At 36.6% G+C, this 21757-nt stretch overlaps 1 protein-coding gene across 4 annotated transcripts in view; it reads left to right on the top strand.

Annotated features, from left to right (window-relative positions):
* The window catches only part of LOC149793041 (uncharacterized), a 34624-nt gene extending 16902 nt beyond the window's left edge, over nucleotides 1-17722 (top strand). For all 4 annotated transcript variants that reach the window (XM_089966932.1, XM_089966933.1, XM_089966931.1 and 1 more), the window contains 5 exons: nucleotides 10440-10879; nucleotides 12914-13054; nucleotides 13262-13384; nucleotides 13932-14044; nucleotides 14577-17722. In XM_089966932.1, the coding sequence (XP_089823058.1) occupies nucleotides 10440-10879; nucleotides 12914-13054; nucleotides 13262-13384; nucleotides 13932-14044; nucleotides 14577-15732 (1973 nt within the window). In that variant the 3' untranslated portion in view covers nucleotides 15733-17722. The remainder of the gene's footprint in view (nucleotides 1-10439; nucleotides 10880-12913; nucleotides 13055-13261; nucleotides 13385-13931; nucleotides 14045-14576) is intronic.
* The last annotated feature ends 4035 nt before the right edge of the window (nucleotides 17723-21757 follow it).

The raw sequence follows: 21757 nt of genomic DNA on the forward strand, positions 1-21757 counted from the left end.
CGGTGGCTTAGTGGTTAGAGCGTCCGCTTCGGATGCGGGAGGTCGTGGGTTCGATCCCCGGCCAAGTCATACCAAAGACTTACAAAAATGTTACTAACAGCTGCCTCGCTTGGCGCTCAGCATTAAGAGGTTAGTGTTAGGACTGGTCGGTCTGATGTCAGGATAATGTGACTGGGTGGGGACATCATGCTACATGTCTGCGGCATGATGCCCCAGTGCTAGATATCACTATAAACTGTCGTAGCAACGTTAACAATCCAAATCACACACAGACACACACACACACACAAATCGGATCATGTGACACAGAAAGGAACTACTCGTCGGTGATTTTATTAGAATCGTGACATCAAGAAGTTCGAAAATCAATTACACACACACAATTTGCTACATGCAGTGTGTAGCCGAATTTCATGTTTCATGACATCGGAAATCGTGTAAAACATGACGATAAATTCCAAGTTAATATAAATCCGTATCTACAAATACGTATTAATACAGTCAGTATGTGAATATGAATCAGTATCAAAACGAAGGACGCGTGATGATTGAAATAGATAAGTAAATTTGATCCTCACACCTTTGAAAGAAAGATGGAATAAATGGTTACATGCAAGATGTTGTATATGTTAACATGTAACAAATTCAAATGTGTGTCGGCGCCTTCCCTAGCGTTTGTATTGCTGAGTAACTCCTACTTCGTTTATTTGATATGATACGTAAATTGTGTTGTTTATTTTTTTAGAACTGTAACCCACAGCATGTTGGGGACCGTATGAGTTGCGAGCGTTAAGTAGTGGCGCACGAAGTTAAAATGCCGCCCTGGGCGGAAATCCGAGATGCCGCCCTCTGCCGCTCATTTTATTCAGCTATATACCTTTGTTAATTACCTGAAAAACATAATCATTAACAAAGAACAAGGTATTTACAACATTGTAATCATGTATGTCACAATGTCACTGAAAATTAATAATTAGTTTCTGCTATGACTGTTGCAATACGATTCATGTCGCAAATCGAAAAGTTAGTATCCGAATAATTCTATCAGATTATTTACGTAAATAACTAAGGTGGCGCTCGCCAGATAATATGTACTTTTGAGAGAGTGACGTATGTAAGGTGAAGTAGTTCGCATTTAAAACATGCACATTGGAGAGAATGTTGGCATATCTCTATGCTACATTAATGTAATGTGGATGATATTTCTTTTGGATATTGTACTTTTGGAAATTTTACATGATTTAAGTACACTGCTAACTAAAATGTCTGCTCCCTTGTGTTAAAAAATCAGTCTGATTTAGTCTAAAGTGCACTATACATAGCAGCTATTAAAATAGGGAAAATGAATTTTGCCACACTAGACAATACCAGCTTCTGAAAGTGCAATGAATGAATTACCAAATATATAAAATGTAAAAAAAGTTATCGGCTCTTTTTTATACAATTGACCTCTGAAGTTCAGGAAGTGAAAATGACCAAGTAGAGCTAGCACTTTTTTGAAAGGTGCACATTTGAAGTAAGGCCAAGCTGTATACTCTATAACCCATAGTACACCCATCAATCATACACCAAAATAAAGGGAATTAAAGGTTCTTTGCATTTTACCTAAGATATACAAGGTCTTTTTTAAATAGCTAGTATAACCAGTGAGGAGAGCCGGGGAAATTCTTTTTCTTTAAAATCCTAACCCTATGCAAAATGTGAAACTGTATAGCGCCACCTAAAGTATTTTTAATGCTAATAATCAGTACACCCGAAATTACCCACGTGACTAATAAGCCATAATTGTCATTGGTTCGTATCAGCTGTTGTATTTGGCTAAAGTACACATGACTGTCGAATTTCCCTGTCGTACTAAAGTCGCTCATGCATATCAGTGACTTGATCTCTAAAAATACAGCACACAAAAGACAAGCCATCGAGGGCCGCGCCGGCATCGTCACAGGACGGCGGCATTATCAAGAGCGGGGTTACCAAATTTTCAAAATATTATCCTCCTTTACCCTCCTCTTTTTTTTCTCTTTTCTTACCTTTCTTTTTGCCTCTTTCCTTTTATCTTTTTTTCCCTTTTTTTGCCACCCCTACAGAAGTGCCGGCTGGGGTGATTCGCTCCTATTGCCCTATTCGATACGCAAGTGGCGTGGAGACATGACGCTTTCCTTCATAGTTGTAATGTACGAACGTTGATAGATTATTATACTGCTACATGATTCGATTAGTGCTTTTATAAACTTGTCTATTAATCTTGACGAACATGCTGGCTGGTTTTCAGCTTAACATTGTGGCATCGTCGTCGTGGCTATGTTTGTGCCATCGTCGTCGTGGCTATGTTTGTGGCATCGTCGTCGTGGCTATGTTTGTGGCATCGTCGTCGTGGCTATGTTCTGCTTTACAGATGGTTTGTTGCTCTTGTTGCTGTTGTTTCTTTGTATTATGTTTTTGGGGTTCTTTTTCGTTCTTTTTTTTTTTAATTCTGTTGGTGACACTATAACTGGCACATGCACAATTTCATACGCGTAGATTTCATGAGACATCATATGTTGATGAATTACTTTCTTTAAAATGAATGTAGTCATCGTTTTGTGTCGTTTCGTAACAAAATTGATGCATAGACAATTTGCAGATGGCTTGGCTTGATTTCATGTAAATAAAAACCGGATCTGATCAGGGAACCAGGCAAGGTTTGAGATTTATTGAAAATCTGTGGCTTTGTTACTTTATTTTTAACAAAAACGTGTCCCTACTTTTTTAAGTGTACAGTTACACCAACAGTCTGTGAAATTTAGTGCTACTACTATGGCTTTTGTATAACTAATTAGTATTACAGACAGTAATAATTATGAGAAAAGTGGACAAAATGATGTAGGAAAATTATTTTCAGAGGAGGTGGATATAATAGAAACTGAAATATATATGCAGCCAGACCAAACATTGAGTTCACAATGACGGTCAGATTTTTCTTGCACTGTTGTCTTAACGCCCACAGACGTTGACATGTACTTACTTGTTTCAGATGAGTGCTCGAGCTTTATCTGACACTCTGTCTATGTGATATACATTTACTTCAAATAAGCGGGAGAGCTATCGGGCGCTAGCTCCATTTGAGGTTTCAGATCAATACGGTGCTGCATAAATGGCATTATGAAATAATAAAGCATTGAGACGAGAGTAGACAGCTGATGAATAAGTTATGATACTAATACTACTATTACTACTACTACTACTAATATGGCACACTACCACTTTCACAACTACTACTACAAATATTCTTTCATATTTTATGAAGCTGGTGCAACGTTTGCTACTGCTATTGTTTTTCCTTCTGTATCCGTTTTGGGATCAGCTTCGCAATGCTAAACAATTCCGAAAGGCTGATAGGCTTTGGGTTTGATCCGGTTTTACTGTTCACATACAAAGCTCATGATGAGAAATCCAACTACTTCGGGACTTGAAGTTTGAGCTGCAAACAGTCCTTATGTATTTACAAACAAGTATACGTCAAACTTCTGAGTTTACATAGACGATCGAAATCAAACTTCCATTTTTGAAGAGTGTTGAAGTTGCTTTAGAGGTCTGTCTTCCTTTTGACCATTTTCTGAGTACATGACTGTGTGCTATTGCCCATTTGACATTTAATTAAGTTAATAACTGTATGCTGTCTTCCATTTGACATTTAATTGAGTTCATGACTGTATGCTGTCTTGCATTTGACATTTACTTGAACTCATGACTATGCTGTCTTCCATTTGACATTTAATTGAACTCATGACTGTATGCTGTCTTCCATTTGACATTTAATTGAACTCATGAATGTATGCTGTCTTCCATTTGACATTTACTTGAACTCATGACTGTATGCTGTCTTCCATTTGACATTTAATTGAACTCGTGACTGTATGCTGTCTTCCATTTGACATTTACTTGAACTCATGACTGTATGCTGTCTTCCATTTGACATTTACTTGAACTCATGACTGTATGCTGTCTTCCATTTGACATTTAATTGAACTCATGACTATGCTGTCTTCCATTTGACATTTAAGTGAACTCATGACAGTATGCTGTCTTCCATTTGACATTTACTTGAACTCATGACTATATGCTGTCTTCCATTTGACATTTAATTGAACTCATGACTGTATGCTGTCTTCCATTTGACATTTACTTGAACTCATGACTGTATGCTGTCTTCCATTTGACATTTACTTGAACTCATGACTGTATGCTGTCTTCCATTTGACATTTAATTGAACTCATGACTATGCTGTCTTCCATTTGACATTTAATTGAACTCATGACTGTATGCTGTCTTCCATTTGACATTTACGTGAACTCATGACTGTATGCTGTCTTCCATTTGACATTTAATTGAGTTCATATCTGTATGCTGTCTTGCATTTGACATCTACTTGAACTCATGACTGTATGCTGTCTTGCATTTGACATTTAATTGAACTCATGACTGTATGCTGTCTTCCATTTGACATTTAATTGAACTCATGACTGTATGCTGTCTTCCATTTGACATTTAATTGAACTCATGACTGTATGCTGTCTTCCATTTGACATTTAATTGAGTTCATGACTGTAAGCTATCTCCCCTTTGACCTTTAACTGAGTGCCTGGCTGCATGATGTCTACATAACCAGAACCTGTTTCGATTGCCGTTAATATTGCTTAATTCAGACAAATTGCTACTAAATCACACTTCAGTTGCTCTATTCAACGTCTCTGTTCGCGAAATGCATGTACCGTAGATGGATTCACCGCAAAATGTATGCACCGTAGCTGCATTCAGCAGGGCATCATACTTAATGATTCAGTTTAACTATATATTTTTTATTCGTTATTTTATTTCGGTAACGCATACATAAAGGACTTCTGTTTAACACTTTTCAAGCCAACATAGCAGAAGCCGTAAAAGTGGCTCAAATTAGAGTCGAATACCATTTTGTCTTTGTAACTGTTATGGTAAATTAATCTATGCATATAGTTTTCTTTATCAGATGTGTACGTCACTTACACAGCATCAAATGAATGGGTTTAGTGTCTTTCTATAAAATACGTTTAAGTGTGTGTTCTTGGAAAGAGGAAACTTGTTTTGCACAACAGAATTTCTGTCCAGTGTCATAATATAGATAATAATTGCAGTGTTTTCTATAACCATCATCTTAAGGGAAGAAATAAAAGTGTCCTCTGGTAGACTTTGAATACCTAGCACACTGGGGAACTCTTTTATCGTAAATATCTATTTTACACAAAACCCCAAAATTTTAAAGTTTTATTTTTCTAATTAAGAATAATAATAAGCATCTGCAGTGTGCATTGGTCGTTATTTGTGATTTATTTTCCCATTCATAACTTTTATTTACCTTGCAACAGTTTCTTCTAAATTTATGACAATTCAATGAAAAATTCGTAGCTTATGAAAACTTTAAAAACAATTGTAACATCATATTTATAGTGAAGAAGGAAAACATGTTTTAGCTAGAGTGTATGTTCTTTATAGTTGTGATACAAGCTTAATTAGTATTAAAAATTAAAATAAACGTTTGCATATATAGGTAATTAGTTGCATCGTTAAATTCAAATATGTGAACAATTTGTTTTATTTCTCGTGTCCAAAAAAAAGCTGTTTCATAGGTGTACGTTGCCAATCAGTGAAAGATATTTTTGTTACATATTTATAGTATTCGAAGTCCTGCCATGATTATTAATGACCGTTATAGTCTGTAAAAAGATGAAACAAAATAATTAATTTTATACTCGTGCATCTGTTAAAAACGTGGGCATTGTGTCTTCCTGCCTGTCAGAGTGTGTGTCTGTCCTTCTAATAATGATGTAGTGCATTAAAGACACACACTTGAAGCTTTGTGGTATAATTGTGAATATTCTTTAGATGAACAAATTGGTTTAAAATTGTAGTTGTGACTCTTAAGATAGGACATGTTTCTGGAGATTTAAGAAAAATATTAATATTTTGAGTATTGTAGGTGGAGATCCGAAAGTTGCTTTCTGTAATCTTTAAGCTAGGGCGTTTGTAAATGCAACACATATCCCGGGTAATGGCCCTAGGATTAGGCGATTTTCCCTATGATCATAACTTAGACGTTGTCAATATACAGGTTAACTGGATATGAAAAGAGAAACAAATAAACATTTACAGTATTGACAAACTAGACCAAACTATACCCAGCATGGACTGAAATCATGAAGATGTCCAATACTATGTCAATTGCCTAAAGGGGGGGGGGGAGGGTACTGTGTCTCATTTTGGATCAGTGTGAATGGATTCTTGTGTAATTTTGTACCAAGTATTCTTCTGCTTGGAAGGTTTACAGAAACTGCCTATGGGTTGGATGTTTTCTAAATTTACATATTGAAACAAATAAGTGTGTTGCCATCATTGCTGTAAGTTCAAGGTCACACATTAAGGCTACACTTATTTCTAATGTGCTGTTTGTGACGTGGGATTGGATGGAATTTGTGGTATAAAAACCGGTACAATTTTGCACATACGTACGCATATTTAAGATGATGGTGTCAAAGTTGCCGCTTTCAAGGTCGTCATTTGAAGGTCAAAGGTGGACATTTCTATATTTATTTGCAGTTGTAACAAACTTTTCAACGAAGTAAAATCCTAAAACTTAGTATAGCTGTACAACAGGATTTGCTCTTCTAAGTTACCATTTTCACAGACCTATCTCTGCCTCAGATCTCAGGACAATATCATGTTTTTTAAATCCAAAATTTCACCCAGATGTTATTGTTTACGATCATTGAATGAAATATTTAATGCAATATAATAGCTCGATGGTGCATCATGTGTATCAACTGCATGGTCCTTTCAGCAATATCAAATTCACGTGTTGAAGATTACTCACTGTTTATATTATGAATGTAACACATTGACGGTGGTTCATATAACACATGTTTAATTCATAACTTCTGAATGTGTAATTTATTTTTCATGGTATTTTCATACAGTTAATGTCCTTGATGAAACTAACTATTTTCGTGCCAAGTCTCATGCTGACAAATTCGTAAGGATAGAAATAGTGAGACAAAACTTTGTATATTCATGTATCATGGCATAAGGTCAGGCCGCAAACCACACTACATAATGGCCTACAGTCAGGCCACAAACCAAACTGCATCATAACCTAAGGTCAGGTTACAAACCACACTTTTGTGATCCAGTTTTAACATCGTCATAGCTTATGGTTGGATTGTAGTTCAGAAGCTGTTCAATTTGGGCCCCGAGTGGCCGAGTGGTCTAAAGCGTTCACCGTTCCGGATCACTGCCATCTCACCTCTGTTTGCGTGGGTTCGAGTCTCATGCTCGGCTAACGTGGGTACGTGAGAAAACTTGACAGTACCTTCTCGTGGGTCGGTGGTTCTTCCCGGGCTTTTCCATGGTTCTTCCTCCACCTGTTATACTGGCCTCCATGCATAGCTCTCTTGTGCTGAAAATGGCGTTAAACTCTACAACAAATACAACAACTGTTAAAGTAATGAAATAAATCATGTATCAGCGTCCTATCTGCAATGTTAATGACACGGTCATCTCAAGGCTACTTATAATGTCCTGGCTGTACATTTAGGCCAATGAAAGTAGTATTATCAAACACTGTACAATTTTACATCTTCACGTTTCGTGACTTTCATAATCTAGCCTAGTTTATGGTCACATGCCAATATGCATATATTGTTTCTCATTGTTCTGAGTTAAAATCCCATCTTTAGAGATTAAACTCCGTAAGTTCATGTCAATATTAGCCTGCAGTGTTCATGTCAATATTAGCCTGCAGTATTCATGTCAATATTAGCCTGCAGTGTTCATGTCAATATTAGCCTGCAGTATTCATGTCAATATTAGCCTGCAGTATTCATGTCAATATTAGCCTGCAGTGTTCATGTCAATATTAGCCTGCAGTATTACTTGGTTCCATCTTGAAGGTTAAGATATTACATTTTTGTATCCTGGCTGTAACTATGAAGCTGTTTAAAATGTTCTAAAGAATGCATGCTGATACAAAGAGTGTGTTTCATACCATGTTCTGTGTCATTTCTTACGGTCATTTCTGGTGTCATGTAACTCGATATCGACCACTTTCGACTCTATAAACAGCAGTAGCCTACCGGAGACCAAAAAACCTCAAAGACATCCTAGTCCCCAACTGGATTTCCGAAATAGGAAAGAAAAGTAATCTTACTGGACACGCATCTTCAATAGACAAGGTTCTAATACGTTAATCTTATCTAAACCTTGGATTATCAATCAGATATTTATGTGCTTCGGGTCGGTGAATTTCGTTGGATGAGCCACCGCATCGAATCAAAATTATGATTTTCAGATGTGAGCACTGTTCCTACATGATCAAGACAAAGGGAGCACACAACTTGAATGGACTCATAAATAAGCAATTTTCCACTGCCGGTCTGTGTTTATACAAATACTTTTCACTCAGATAAACCTGTAATGGCTTCTCTATGGTACGTAGTCATACTTTTGATGTTAAACTTACAAATGATCCTTTTGAAGTCAATTGCCTCCACCGTATTTGGCCGACGTACAATGCACCGCTGTTACACGCTATGTTAGTTGGTATTACAAACTAAGGGAGGCAACTCAGAAAATCCAATAGATGTCGCTAGGACAAAGCAATTAAACATCTGTTCGATCCTCCAAGAGGTAGATAGGATTAAAATGTCGTAGCCTTGGCTAGCGAAGGTGCTGGATACGCTGCCTTAGAACATTGAAACCAAGAGCTTTGAACAAAGAAGACTAGAAAACGACAGTCACAGTTATTCTACTTGAAAAGCATTAAATCCCCAACATCTAACATCTGTTTAAATTACCACTACTTAGCACTATTTATACATAAAAACATACTATGCTGTATCAAAACATCACAAACTGTTATCGTCAGACAAATAGAACACAAACAACTTTAAAAAAAAAAAAAAAAAAAAAAAAAAAAAAACTATCGAACGCTGCATGGTTGGAAGACGCTGTAGATGCGTAGTATTTTATGATATTTTGGGTGGGAGATGATAAATGATATGCTTAACTGAATCACAGTCGTTACGGACATTGAACATATTTATTGGAATATTAAATATTTTATATTTATTTATTGACTTATGATTTGAATGACCAGACATGGTGAATGTCATAATGCTTTTCACGAATGACTGTATATAGTGAATATGTCATGATTTTCATCAATGGTCAGATATGGTGAATATGTCATAATGCTCTTCATGAATGACCGGACATGATGAATGTCATAATGCTCTTCATGAATGACCGGACATGATGAATATCATAATGCTCTTCATGAATGACCGGACATGATGAATGTCATAATGCTTTTCAGGAATGACCAGACTTAGTCAATGTCATATAGCTTTTCATGAAATACCGGACACGGTGAAAGTCATAATGCTTTTCGCGAATGACTGGATATGGTGAATATGCGATAATGCTTTTCATGAATGGCCAGACATGGTGAATATGTCATAATGCTCTTGATGAATGACCGGACATGATGAATGTCGTAATGCTTTTCATGAATGACCGGTCATTGTGAATTTCATAATACTTGTCACGAATGACCGGATATGTAGAATATATTATAATGATTTTGATAAGAAACCGGACATGGTGAATGTCATAATGCTTTTCATGAATGACCGGATATAGTGAATGTCATAATGTTTTTCATAAATGACCGGTTATGGTGAATGTCATAATAATTTTCATGAATGACCGGACATGGTGAATATCATAATGCTCTTCATGAATGACCGGACATGGTGAATGTCATAATGCTTTTCATGAATGACCGGACATGGTGAATATCATAATGCTCTTCATGAATGACCGGACATGGTGAATGTCATAATTCATTTCGTGAATGACCAAAAATTGTGAATATCATAATGCTCTTCATGAATGACCAGACATGGTGAATGTCTTAATGCTTTTCATACAAGAAAATGGTAATTTGATTTCTTGTAGAACATTTTACAAATATATATGTCTATGTCTCAGCTGCGAACAAAATTATCTTTTAAAAATTGCTATATTCAGGAGCATGAAGGCTAAAACCTTGCATCAGACACATTTTGTTTTTTGGGGGGTCTTTAGTTTTTTATATATATTACTATATCCTCTGTTGTTACGGCAATTCATGAATAACTGTCCAACACATAAATCATTTAGGAATGTTAAGCAAGGTACCATTTCTTTGTTTTGTAAATAGTTGTATTGGGAAAGTACTGTAATTGTGCATTGAGACAGACAGACAGAAAAAAGAAGAAAGATGAAGAGAAAGATAGGTAACAATTCTTACCGACTCTTTTTTATTTCTATCGGTATTTGACCATGGTTAAATTACACTTTAACAAAAGCTATTTTTCTGTTTTCAAAGCTTCTCGCCTCTTGCCACTCAATCAAAAGAGGTACATCACGACACCATGTTCTCCTTCTGGTTTAGAAGAGGTCTGGAGCAAGGATTCAACGAGCAAAAATAGTATGGTTTGTAGCTTGGCCATGGAAAAGACTGCTGCAGATTGCAGGAAAAAATCCGCTGAAATAAGACAAGGCGTACGTCCGGAAGAAAACATCGAGGAAAACGTGGCCGTTGGAAATCCAACCAATCAGAAAATGTGTCCCAGAGAGCACATGCAAGTTCAAAGTCCATTGCTGAGACAACGTAAGACACAATTAAATGATACACATATAGACGAAAAGACATCAACATGCGTCCAAGGTGTCACTGCTGGAGAAGGGCTTAGAAAATTTGACGACAACGGAGATCCCTATGGCGAGATAAACGTCACGTATCACATTGTTCGAGAGGACAACAAGGTTGTGTTACTGTGCTGGTCCGCCTGTCTGCCACGTCCTCCCATATCATGCTTTTAAGATTCCCAGATATAGCTATGTAAAACAAGTTCTAGCCAAATGATGCCTTTCCATATCACAGTTTGATAGACTATTAAAAGAAGGTTTCCGGGACTAGAATAGTTGTGAGCATTTCTGATACACAAATTTTTCAATTGTTCACAGATGACAGTTTCAATGCAGTGTTTTACATTTGTTTGCATTTATTATTTTAAAGCCAGTGTTCGCCACTGGGGAAACCATGTAGAGTCTCTTGCTTCTTTGACTGTTTCTTTTTGGGCTAAATGAACTCAACGGTATCGCCTACTTTCAGGTTATTCAAATAGATCGTTCAGTTGGAACACAGACAAACCTAATAAATCAAAAGCGCTTGTGTCTGCTATATGAAAGCCCGTTGTTTGCTTACAAAAAAAGTAGTTCCCAACACAAAATGTTATATTTTAAACACAACATGCATACATACTGTACAAATCTAACAATGTGATGGCAATGCAGAAGAAAATAGTATGTAACAACACATTTTAGCATGCCGGGATTTTCGATTTGTATTCTTTAAATCTGTTGGTCCTGAATATACACAATATTATGTAATAGGCAATGGTAATGTTAGTGGCGTGACGGCTAGGCACAATATTATGTAATAGGCAATGGTAATGTTAGTGGCGTGACCACTAGGCACAGTATTATGTAATAGACAATGGTAATGTTAGTGGCGTAACGACTAGGCACAATATTATGTTATAGACAATGGTAGTGTTAGTGGCGTGGCGACTAGGCACGATATTATGTAATAAACAATGGTAATGTTAGTGGCGTGACGACTAGGCACAATATTATGAAATAGACAATGGTAATGTTAGTGGCCTGACGACTAGGCACAATATTATGTAATAGACAATGGTAATGTTAGTGGCGTGACGAGTAGGCATAACCATCCTAGACCAAGTTAAGTGACCAAGCGTTCGATTAAGATTTTTTATAATTGAATGCACACGATAAAACTTTTCTTGCAATTTACTTGTTTGACCTTTTCTGAGGAATAATATACCTACATAACAGCATCTCGCTAACAAATTTGCAGTCGAAAAATGTGCCGGTAAACCGTTCGGCTTACCTAGATTCAAGAAACTTAACCATTATGGTGGAGCTCTACAGTTTCGTAGTTTGCATAGGGTTAGCATTTTAAAGAAAAATAATTTCCCTGGCTTTCCTCACTGATTATACTGGCTTTTTAAAAAAGACCTTGTATATCTTAGATATACTTTTTGAAAGGTGCACATCTTGGGTAAGGCCAAGCTGTATACTCCATAACCCATATTACACCTATCAATCATACACCAAAATAAAGGGAATTATAGACGGTGTGGAGCCTGGTTAACACTGATCAACATGCTGTTTTCTTATAGAAAATATATTAATGTTTATCTATGATATGTAAACGTATGTTATAGTCCTTGTAATCACGTGTTCATATGTCGTAATCTGTATTTGCAGATGTGCAGTTTTATTAAGCTGTTTTTATAAACCGTGATGGTACAGTGTGTTAGCCCTGTTGAGCATATTTGCTGTGCTGGAGTTGTATCCCATTCCAAAATATATTTTGGGGCAAAGCTTACCGAGTTAAAGTCCTTCCCACCCTTACCGTCTACGCATACTTCGAGTCTGGAGGTTATAAAACATTTCATTTGAGTATTCTTTTCGTAACAGTGCCACTAGATGTAAATAAAGCGAAGTAGTCTGCGATTGGTCTATAGAAAGGTCCATAAAGAAAACACAAAAGTTGTATAACTTTATGGCAAGTTTTCTTCTGCTTGTTTGCCCAGGGATTTTTTTTCTAATTGTGTTTCACATTCCTCCATTTCTTGGATTATTGAATGTCATCAATTGCTGTCTTTTAAAAGTCTGTAAACTGTTTCATGGAATTTCTCTAATTAAACCTTATCCTAGTTGTGTTGTTTTAATCTTTAAATCTTTGTCGTGCTTTATTTCATTTTCCAGATACAACTTATCACAGACCTGAGTACAGAGCACATCACTTCCGTCCCCTGCGTGCCGATCAGAATCGTTCTCCTTGTCGATAGAAGTGGCAGCATGATACATTATCTCGGACAAAGAAGAAAGTACACAAAAATAACGCAGGTAAGTTAGTAACAGTTTCACTGACTTTGCGATTTCTCAGATTTATATTTTTTTTACCTAAAGCGAAAGAAAGAGAAATAACTCAACTTATTTTACTAATATCTGAACAGAACAAATGTAAGAGATACAGATTTTTAAGTGTCTCATATATATATATATATCGTACTACCTCTGCGTTATGTATTGTTACCAAACTTTTCGCCTCAGGTGAAACGTTTCGCCATGCAACTGATAAAGAATCTGGATACTGGTGATGAAGCTGGGATAGTAACATTCGGGACAGACGCTGATATATTCTATCCGTTGACAGACATTACAGACGATTCAAAGGTATAATCCATTTATCCCTATATTTAATATTCCTTTTCAACAATCCAAAGGCCATACTCAATGTCCTGCGTTTAAGTTTTTGTATCAGTCTTCCAGGGTGACAACCGATCAAGTACGTGTGAATCGGAATAACTAAATCAATGCATTAAAAGAATAATGTTTTGTAGAAATATGTAGCTTACTTATTTTGCAGTTTTCAACAAGTGCAAAGTTGTTGCTATTTTTAGCACTGATGCTTGGAATAAGTTCTTACCAGGTCATATCTCCATTTTAAAGAAGAATTTCATTCTTGTTATGAGACTAATTTAAAAAAAACAAAAAAACGATTTAACCAGAAAGTTCTACGTATTGTTGACATGGTTTTAACTTTTGAATATACATATGTTTTTGTAGCAGAATTGACAGTAAAAGGTCATCTACAGTAGTTTAACTTTGACAGCTTTTATAGTTTTTAAATGACATCATTTTTCATTATGTAATATTTCGAATAATTTTATTGTATATAATCTCGCTAAATTGCTTTTCAATATAATTTCCACTCAAACAGAAGAAAATGCTATCGAAACTCGAGAAATTAGACGGTGGTCCAATGTGCAGGGAAACGAATCTAAGTGCAGGACTGAGGATGGCTCTCAAAGTATTCAAAGATGCAATAAAGACGTGAGTATTAAGTCTGCTGTCATGGAGATTTAATTGTGGGATACGTAAATTATGTAAACATTGCAAAGAGAGAATGATGATTACATATATTTATATACAAAATGCAATGAAATGTAGTGAAACAATGCCATGATTTCGCAAGACCCTTAACTTTAAATGCCTGTAAAGTTTGAAGATACTCTTAAGAGGATTTGTTATAAAAATAAAAATAAAAACATGAAGTTATTCATATTCAAGTATGAAGAGATTTACAATAAAAACAACCTTACCATCATGACTTGACTCTCTTTGACAGTCATTTTTCTCTGATAGTGCAGGTAATTTATTTGACTGTAATGGTGGATACTGCGTAGTTAAGAAAATAGGATGTGTGATTGAAGATTTCGTTCATTTTCTATAATGACATAAATTAAAGAATATCGGTCTAAATTATTACAATAGATTCAGGTTGAAACAAATACAAAACAAACACTTGAAACTAAATGAGAATAATAATCCAGGTTTCAATAAATTAATCGTTTTTATTTCACAGTCCCGATGAGCTCCTGAGCATGAAAAATAGCATATTGATATTTTCTGATGGGGAGGTAAACGCCGGAACTACGGATCCTGAAGCTTTGGTACAAGAAGTTCGTCAAAACATCCGCCAGATGGCACCATCGCTTGACGATTTGGCTAACCAGTGGGTGACAATCTCTGTCGTCACAACCGGAAGTACTGTATCTGAAGCCGCTTACCTCCTCTCTAAAACCTTCAGTAGCGAAGCTTACTACTACTTGGATAAAGCCGTGAACGATCCGACAGCTGAGCTTTTTCTTCCAGTATTATTAAGAAAATCTGCGGTTACGTGGAATGTGTCGCTCCTTATTCAGACGTTTAATGGAGTGCATTTTGTGGACGAAGAATGCAGCAACGATTTCATTATCCAGCTTGAGCGAACAGCCCCGGGCAAGTTGCTGAGAAACACGGAGAAGGCGTACTTTCTGTATGATTTCGCTGCGGGAAAGCGGAGACAAATCGGTGTAACCGCTGACATTGCAAACATGTCTCTTGCAACTGTTGATAAGACAAATGACAGAAAAATATTTCAAATACGACTGGAATACACGGGAAGAGGAGGAGAAAGAAGGCAGTTGGAGAAATGCATTTACCAGCTGAATATTGACAAATCTAATGAACAAGTTGCATTAGGTGCAGCCGTGAAACATGAGGTTCAACTAGCCACGAATCGAATTCTGCAAAGAGCTGCCGATTATGTGAGAGAGGATGACCAAAAGGCTTCATCAGTTTTGCTGGATGGTAAATCAGACATACAGAAAATATGTAACCGGTTTGGCGATATTGCACTTGACAACACCGAGAAGCACAATGTCTTCAGTTATGCAGCCTCTGTGGTAAAGAACATGGAAGGACTAATTAAGACCATCGAGGGACATCAGGAGAACAAAGGTACTGTTTGGAACAGAATCAAGTCTGTCTCCTCAGCCATTACTAGGGAAGCACCGACAGTGTCTGAGACGGTTAAGCACAGTGATATTCTATGTCCGTTACCAGTCATTTCCGAAACAGCATCAGCTGGCTTTTTGGATCCGATGCGAAAACTGAAAGAAAAACGGTTATCTCTGGATAAAGAGTCCAAAGCAGATTTAGAAGCCCTCCTAGAGGACATGGAAAGAACATTGGTCTAAATATGTTCAATTGCACCAGAGAAAGTACGAGACTTTTGTAACATGTAGATTTCAAAAGTTTTGATTGTTCACCAAATTGAAACTGTGAAGAATAACCTCTTGTTTGGCTGTCGGAGTACGACATAATCAGACCTGTTTCGGTAAAGAGAAAATGGAACGGATTTAAAGATTACAAATACATCATCACAGGATCTTGAAACTTGAGTAATTTCACTAGTTGGATTTAGATCAATTTGTTATGTCAGCTGACGTTTATTAATATTAATAACTATGTAAAATTTAAAACTTTAGTGAATATCAACAACTTTTCTTCAAAGAAAATACCAATTAGGGTTAGTGCCATTCAGGATAAACAGTGCTATTAATAACCATTGTCCTAGTTCCACGACATATGTATTTTACGAAGTCGAACGTTTATTATAGTACATTCAATTTCGCTATATATATTTAACGCAGTGTCTATGACAGACACTGGGGCCCCGAGTGGCCGAGTGGTCTAAAGCGCTCTCCGTTACGGATCACTGCCATCTCACCTCTGTCTGCGTGGGTTCGAGTCTAGGATTCGCCCAATGTGAGTATGTTAGAAAGCTTGCCAATAGCTTCTCGTGGGTCGGTGGTTCTTCCCGGGGTTTTCCCGGGTTCTTCCTCCACCATTAATACTGGCCGCCATGCATAGCCTATTGTGTGCTGAAAAATGGCGTTAAACCCCACAACAACAACAACAACAACAACAATGATGGACACTTGAGGACGGGATACTCAACTAGTTTGAATCGAATTGTACCAGTTTTTTTTCCTTTTCCACACTATAATATACTGGCCTGGACAAGTAACTCTAAATTAAGTGCTATGAGTTATATTTACGTATAAAGTCCTAATCAATCACTGTTGGCATTCACAATGAAAAATGGCAAAACCTTGTGTCGATATATATATATATATATATATATATATATATATATATATATATATGAGAGAGAATATGAGAAATAAAAGCCGTCATGTGCCGCTATTTTCTCTGAACTACATTACGCAAACATACGCATGCACGTTGAACGAACATTTTAAAGATAAACGCCGTAAGACTTTTCCCAGACACAAAAGCGGAGGAGGTCAATATGTTTCGCAAATAAGAGCAGCAATTTCATTGGTCAGGTACAAAACATGGTCTAACTACCACGTCCAATATCCGTAATATATATGTATGTATGTATGTGTGTGTGTGTGTGTGTGTGTGTATGTCAGTGTGCGTATGTATGTGTCTGTGCGTGCGTGCGTATGTGTGTGTGTATGTATGTATGTATGTATGTATGTATGTGTGTGTGCATGTATGTATGTATGTATTTATACTCTGTATTAAATGTATAACCCAGTTCTCAAATGATATCCCAAACCTGTAAAACTAGTTTAGTTTTTTATTTTTATTTTTTAATTTTTCGCAATGCCACCAGTTTATCTTTAGCGAGAATGCTAGCGCGATAGCTAGTGACTAGTATCTGGGCTTTCGTCAGTCTTTGGAAAGAGTTATGTAAAGTGAGGTGATATTTGGACGTATGTAACACAGAGATTCTTATCAGGCCGTGTCGGATATTTATAGTAGGACGATTTAAGCAAATATTCAGATTCCACAGGAATGCACACACAGTGATGTCCGTTCGTTTGTCTAAACATGTGATCGACATTTGTATGCACTTGACAATGTAAAACTCGTGCATCCAACTACAGTCACTACTGTGTTATTGATAAAGACAATATTTGCACGTAGCTTACAGAGAAAACGTAGGACATGAAATGTATACATTTCCTCCTTTATTAACTCATGGTTAATAATAATACAACAACATTGTCAAGATCGACCTTGAAGCAGCTTGCAGCTGTGTTGTTCCGTGTTGTTTCTTAATATTTAATGTTTTAACGAGTATTCGTTTCAAAAAAGCGAACAAACAAATAATGTATTTAAAACTTGATGAAATAAACTAAACTAAACGTTTGTTTGAATTTTCTTCGCACGCTACTCATGATAAAAAAATACCATAAAAGTTATCTAGTTTTCGCATTAAAGAAAACATAAATTGCAATCGGAAATACGATTAGGAACAGGAAACAGTCACATATTGGTATAAAATGTAAATGTTTTTGATCAAATTAGGGGTGAGTGGAATGAGGGAGAGACGCTTCTGACTACGCATCTAAAGGTCGATCTTACTTCTCAAATTATTTACATATGGTTTGGACCCGATCGAGTCCTGCTTGAAGTCCACTCAAAATGTTTTGTGAATCCAATCAAGTCCTGCTTGAAGTCCACTCAAAATGTTTTGTAAATCCGATCAAGTCCTGTTTGAAGTCCACTCACAATGTTTAATGGACCCGATCAAGAGATGTTTGAAGTCGACTCACAATGTGTTGTGGAACCGTTCATGTTTGATGTCAACTCACAATGTTTCATGGACACGATCAAGTCCTATTTAAAGTCCACTCTGGATGTTTCATAGACATTATCAATTCCTGTTTGAAGTCCTTTCACAAAGTTTATTGGACACGATCTAATCATGTCTAAAGTCCGCTCTAGACGTGTCACTGACACAATAATTTCCTGTTTAAAGTCCACCTTGGGTGTGTTTGAAGTTCAATAAAGATGTTCTCGTGGCCGAAAAGTCAACGTGCCCTACATCGTTTAAATCGAATCTTGCACTTGCATACCATAGCAGTAATGTAGAATTGCCTGCTGCGTTCAGGTCACTAAAATATGGACCCGTATTGAAGGCACATTTTTTTTACAGAGTCCCGCTGTTGAACGCAGAATGTGAAGGATGGGATACATCCTCGCGCACAGAGAGAGAGAGAGAGAGAAGTAATGTGTGACATGGAGATTCTATTATATCACAGAATTTTTAATAGTTTTAGTCTTTGAAATCAAAATGTATCCCTATACTAATAGTTAATGGATCTATTTATACCAGCAGAAGTCATTACTAATATTACTTCATACATTTATTGGTATGTCCTGGATATTCACATGCCTTTATTACTTCCTGGTACAAAAATACCCTTGTATGTTCCCTATAAAGCCATGACATGGGATGCAATACAGTCCACTATACTCTTTGCTATTATTTCAGCATTCTGTCTCTCAGATCAACGGATATTAAGAACTAAACGCAGTATGGAATTTAGATTGACAGATGCTACATACATAACACAGTATGGGAATTTGATTGACAGATGCTACATACATAACACAGTATGGGATTTAGATTGACAGATGCTACATACTTAACACAGTATGGGAATTTGATTGACAGATGCTACATACATAACACAGTATGGGATTTAGATTGACAGATGCTACATAACACAGTATGGAATTTAGATTGACAGATGCTACATACTTAACAGTATGGGAATTTGATTGACAGATGCTACATGCATAACACAGTATGGAATTTAGATTGACAGATGCTACATACTTAACACAGTATGGGAATTTGACAGATACTACATACATAACACAGTATGGGAATTTGATTGACAGATGCTACATACATAACACAGTATGGGATTTAGATTGACAGATGCTACATACTTAACACAGTATGGGAATTTGATTGACAGATGCTACATACATAACACAGTATGGGATTTAGATTGACAGATGCTACATACATGACATAGTATGGGATTTAGATTGACAGATGCTACATACATAACACACTATGGGATTTAGATTGACAGATGCTCCATACATAACACAGTATGGGATTTTGATTGACAGATGCTACATACTTAACACAGTATGGGATTTTTATTGACAGATGCTGCATACTTAACACAGTAACACAGCATTCAGTCTCTCATTTCAACACTTAACACAGTATGGAATTTAGATTGACAGATGCTACATACATAACAGAGTATGGGAATTTGATTGACAGATGCTACATACATAACACAGTGTGGGAATTTGATTGACAGATGCTACATACTTAACACAGTATGGGATTTTGATTGACAGATGCTACATACATAACACAGTATGGGAATTTGATTGACAGATGCTACATACTTAACACAGTATGGGATTTTGACAGATGCTACACACTTAACACAGTATGGGATTTTGATTGACAGATGCTACATACTTAACACAGTAACACAGCATTCAGTCTCTCATATCAACACTTAACACGGTATGGGATTTAGATTGACAGATGCTACATACTTAACACAGTATGGGATTTTGATTGACAGATGCTACATACTTAACACAGTAACACAGCATTCAGTCTCTCATATCAACACTTAACACAGTATGGGATTTAGATTGACAGATGCTACATACTTAACACAGTATGGGATTTTGATTGACAGATGCTATATACTTAACACAGTAACACAGCATTCAGTCTCTCATATGAACACGTAACACAGTATGGGATTTAGATTGACAGATGCTACATACTTAACACAGTATGGGATTTTGATTGACAGATGCTACATACTTCACACAGTAACACCATTCAGTCTCTCATATCAACACTTAACACAGTATGGGAATTTGATTGACAGATGCTACATACATAGTATGGGATTTAGATTGACAGATGCTACATACTTAACACAGTATGTTATTTAGATGGACGGATGCTACATACATAACACAGTATGGGAATTTGATTACAGATGCTCGAATAAAATCTGAACAGTTTTTGAAAAATATTTTTATTAACACCTACAAACAGACTCGCAAGTGAAATGATAGAAAGAAATATTAAATCATGCACTTGTCATAAATTCTTTCAATGGAAGGGAGATAAATGGACTCATGAACGAATGGGCGAGAAATATATTCCAAGGATTGTTGGTTGGGATGAAATATTTTTAAGGAATTCTGGATAAGTGGTAAGAGGGGGCGGTTTTTTTTAAAAACTACATTCTAGCTACCTGATATTTTGAACAGCTATTGAATATATGTGGCAGGTCTTCAATGGTTTTGCAGTGATAGCAATTTATATTAGCATGCTTATGTAATAGATGCTTGCCAAAACTTCATGCTAATTTTGTTTTTCCAGTGACGATGCGATTGATAATTTTTTTCTCCAGGCTGTTCATATTGGGTCGTTTTATAGACCTAATGGTTTCATTTCTGGTTAATATAGTTTCTTGTTATGCTTTTGGCTTTTGTAAGGCTATATCTGAGTGGGGCAGGGTTAAGGTTTCCTAACATATTTTTTTGCAACTTTGGCGGCTAGCTCATTACCAGGGATTCCTATATGCGAGGGTATCCACATGAATTCAACTATCTGATCAGCTGTGGACAATTCCTTAAGCATATAGAAAGCTCTAGTCAAGAATTGCTCTCTTTATTTGGTGCTGTGAGATATGATGGATTATATTACACTGAGTCGCTGATGTTAACTGCTTTTGGTAATTGCTGGTCTTTAATCCATTTTAATGATTCCATTATTGCCCAGAACTCTATTGTGAAAGTAGAGCAGTGGTCAGGTAATCTGGATCTCATTTGTATGTTGAATTCGGGAATAACCACTGCAGCTGTTGTTCTGGGGGGAGTTCGATTGTTTTGGACCCGTCAGTGAATATGTTTACGAAGCCAGAGTAGGTGTCTTGTATTTCCATTGCTACGATGATTTTGAGTTTAGATTCTTGTTCCAGTTTGTTTCCATAATTGGTGACTCGTGTGTTGATCCTAGGGATATGGCTTGTCCAAGGGGCAGTGTCATGGGAGTGAGTGTACTGTTCTTGTAGAGCAAGTGTTGGCAGCTTTTCCCTGAGCTCTAGGATTTCTTTCCCACATTATGGATTAGGAAGTAGTTTGCGGCTAAACCGTTTGTTGCATTTGCTAATGGTTACTTTTGTAGTGTGCGAGCTGGGGTGATTTGTTAATCGATTGCAGTATCGGAGGAAATTTCCTGTCTTCTTATCTTTAATGGTAGTTCACTGGCGAGGACTTGAAGTTCTTCCAATGATGTCGATGATAGAGTGCCAGTGCAAACATATAATGCTTTCC

Source organism: Sinohyriopsis cumingii, chromosome 8 (genome assembly GCF_028554795.1).
Source record: "Sinohyriopsis cumingii isolate HCF-2022 chromosome 8, ASM2855479v2, whole genome shotgun sequence".
In the NCBI taxonomy this organism is placed as follows: Eukaryota; Metazoa; Mollusca; class Bivalvia; order Unionida; family Unionidae; genus Sinohyriopsis; species Sinohyriopsis cumingii.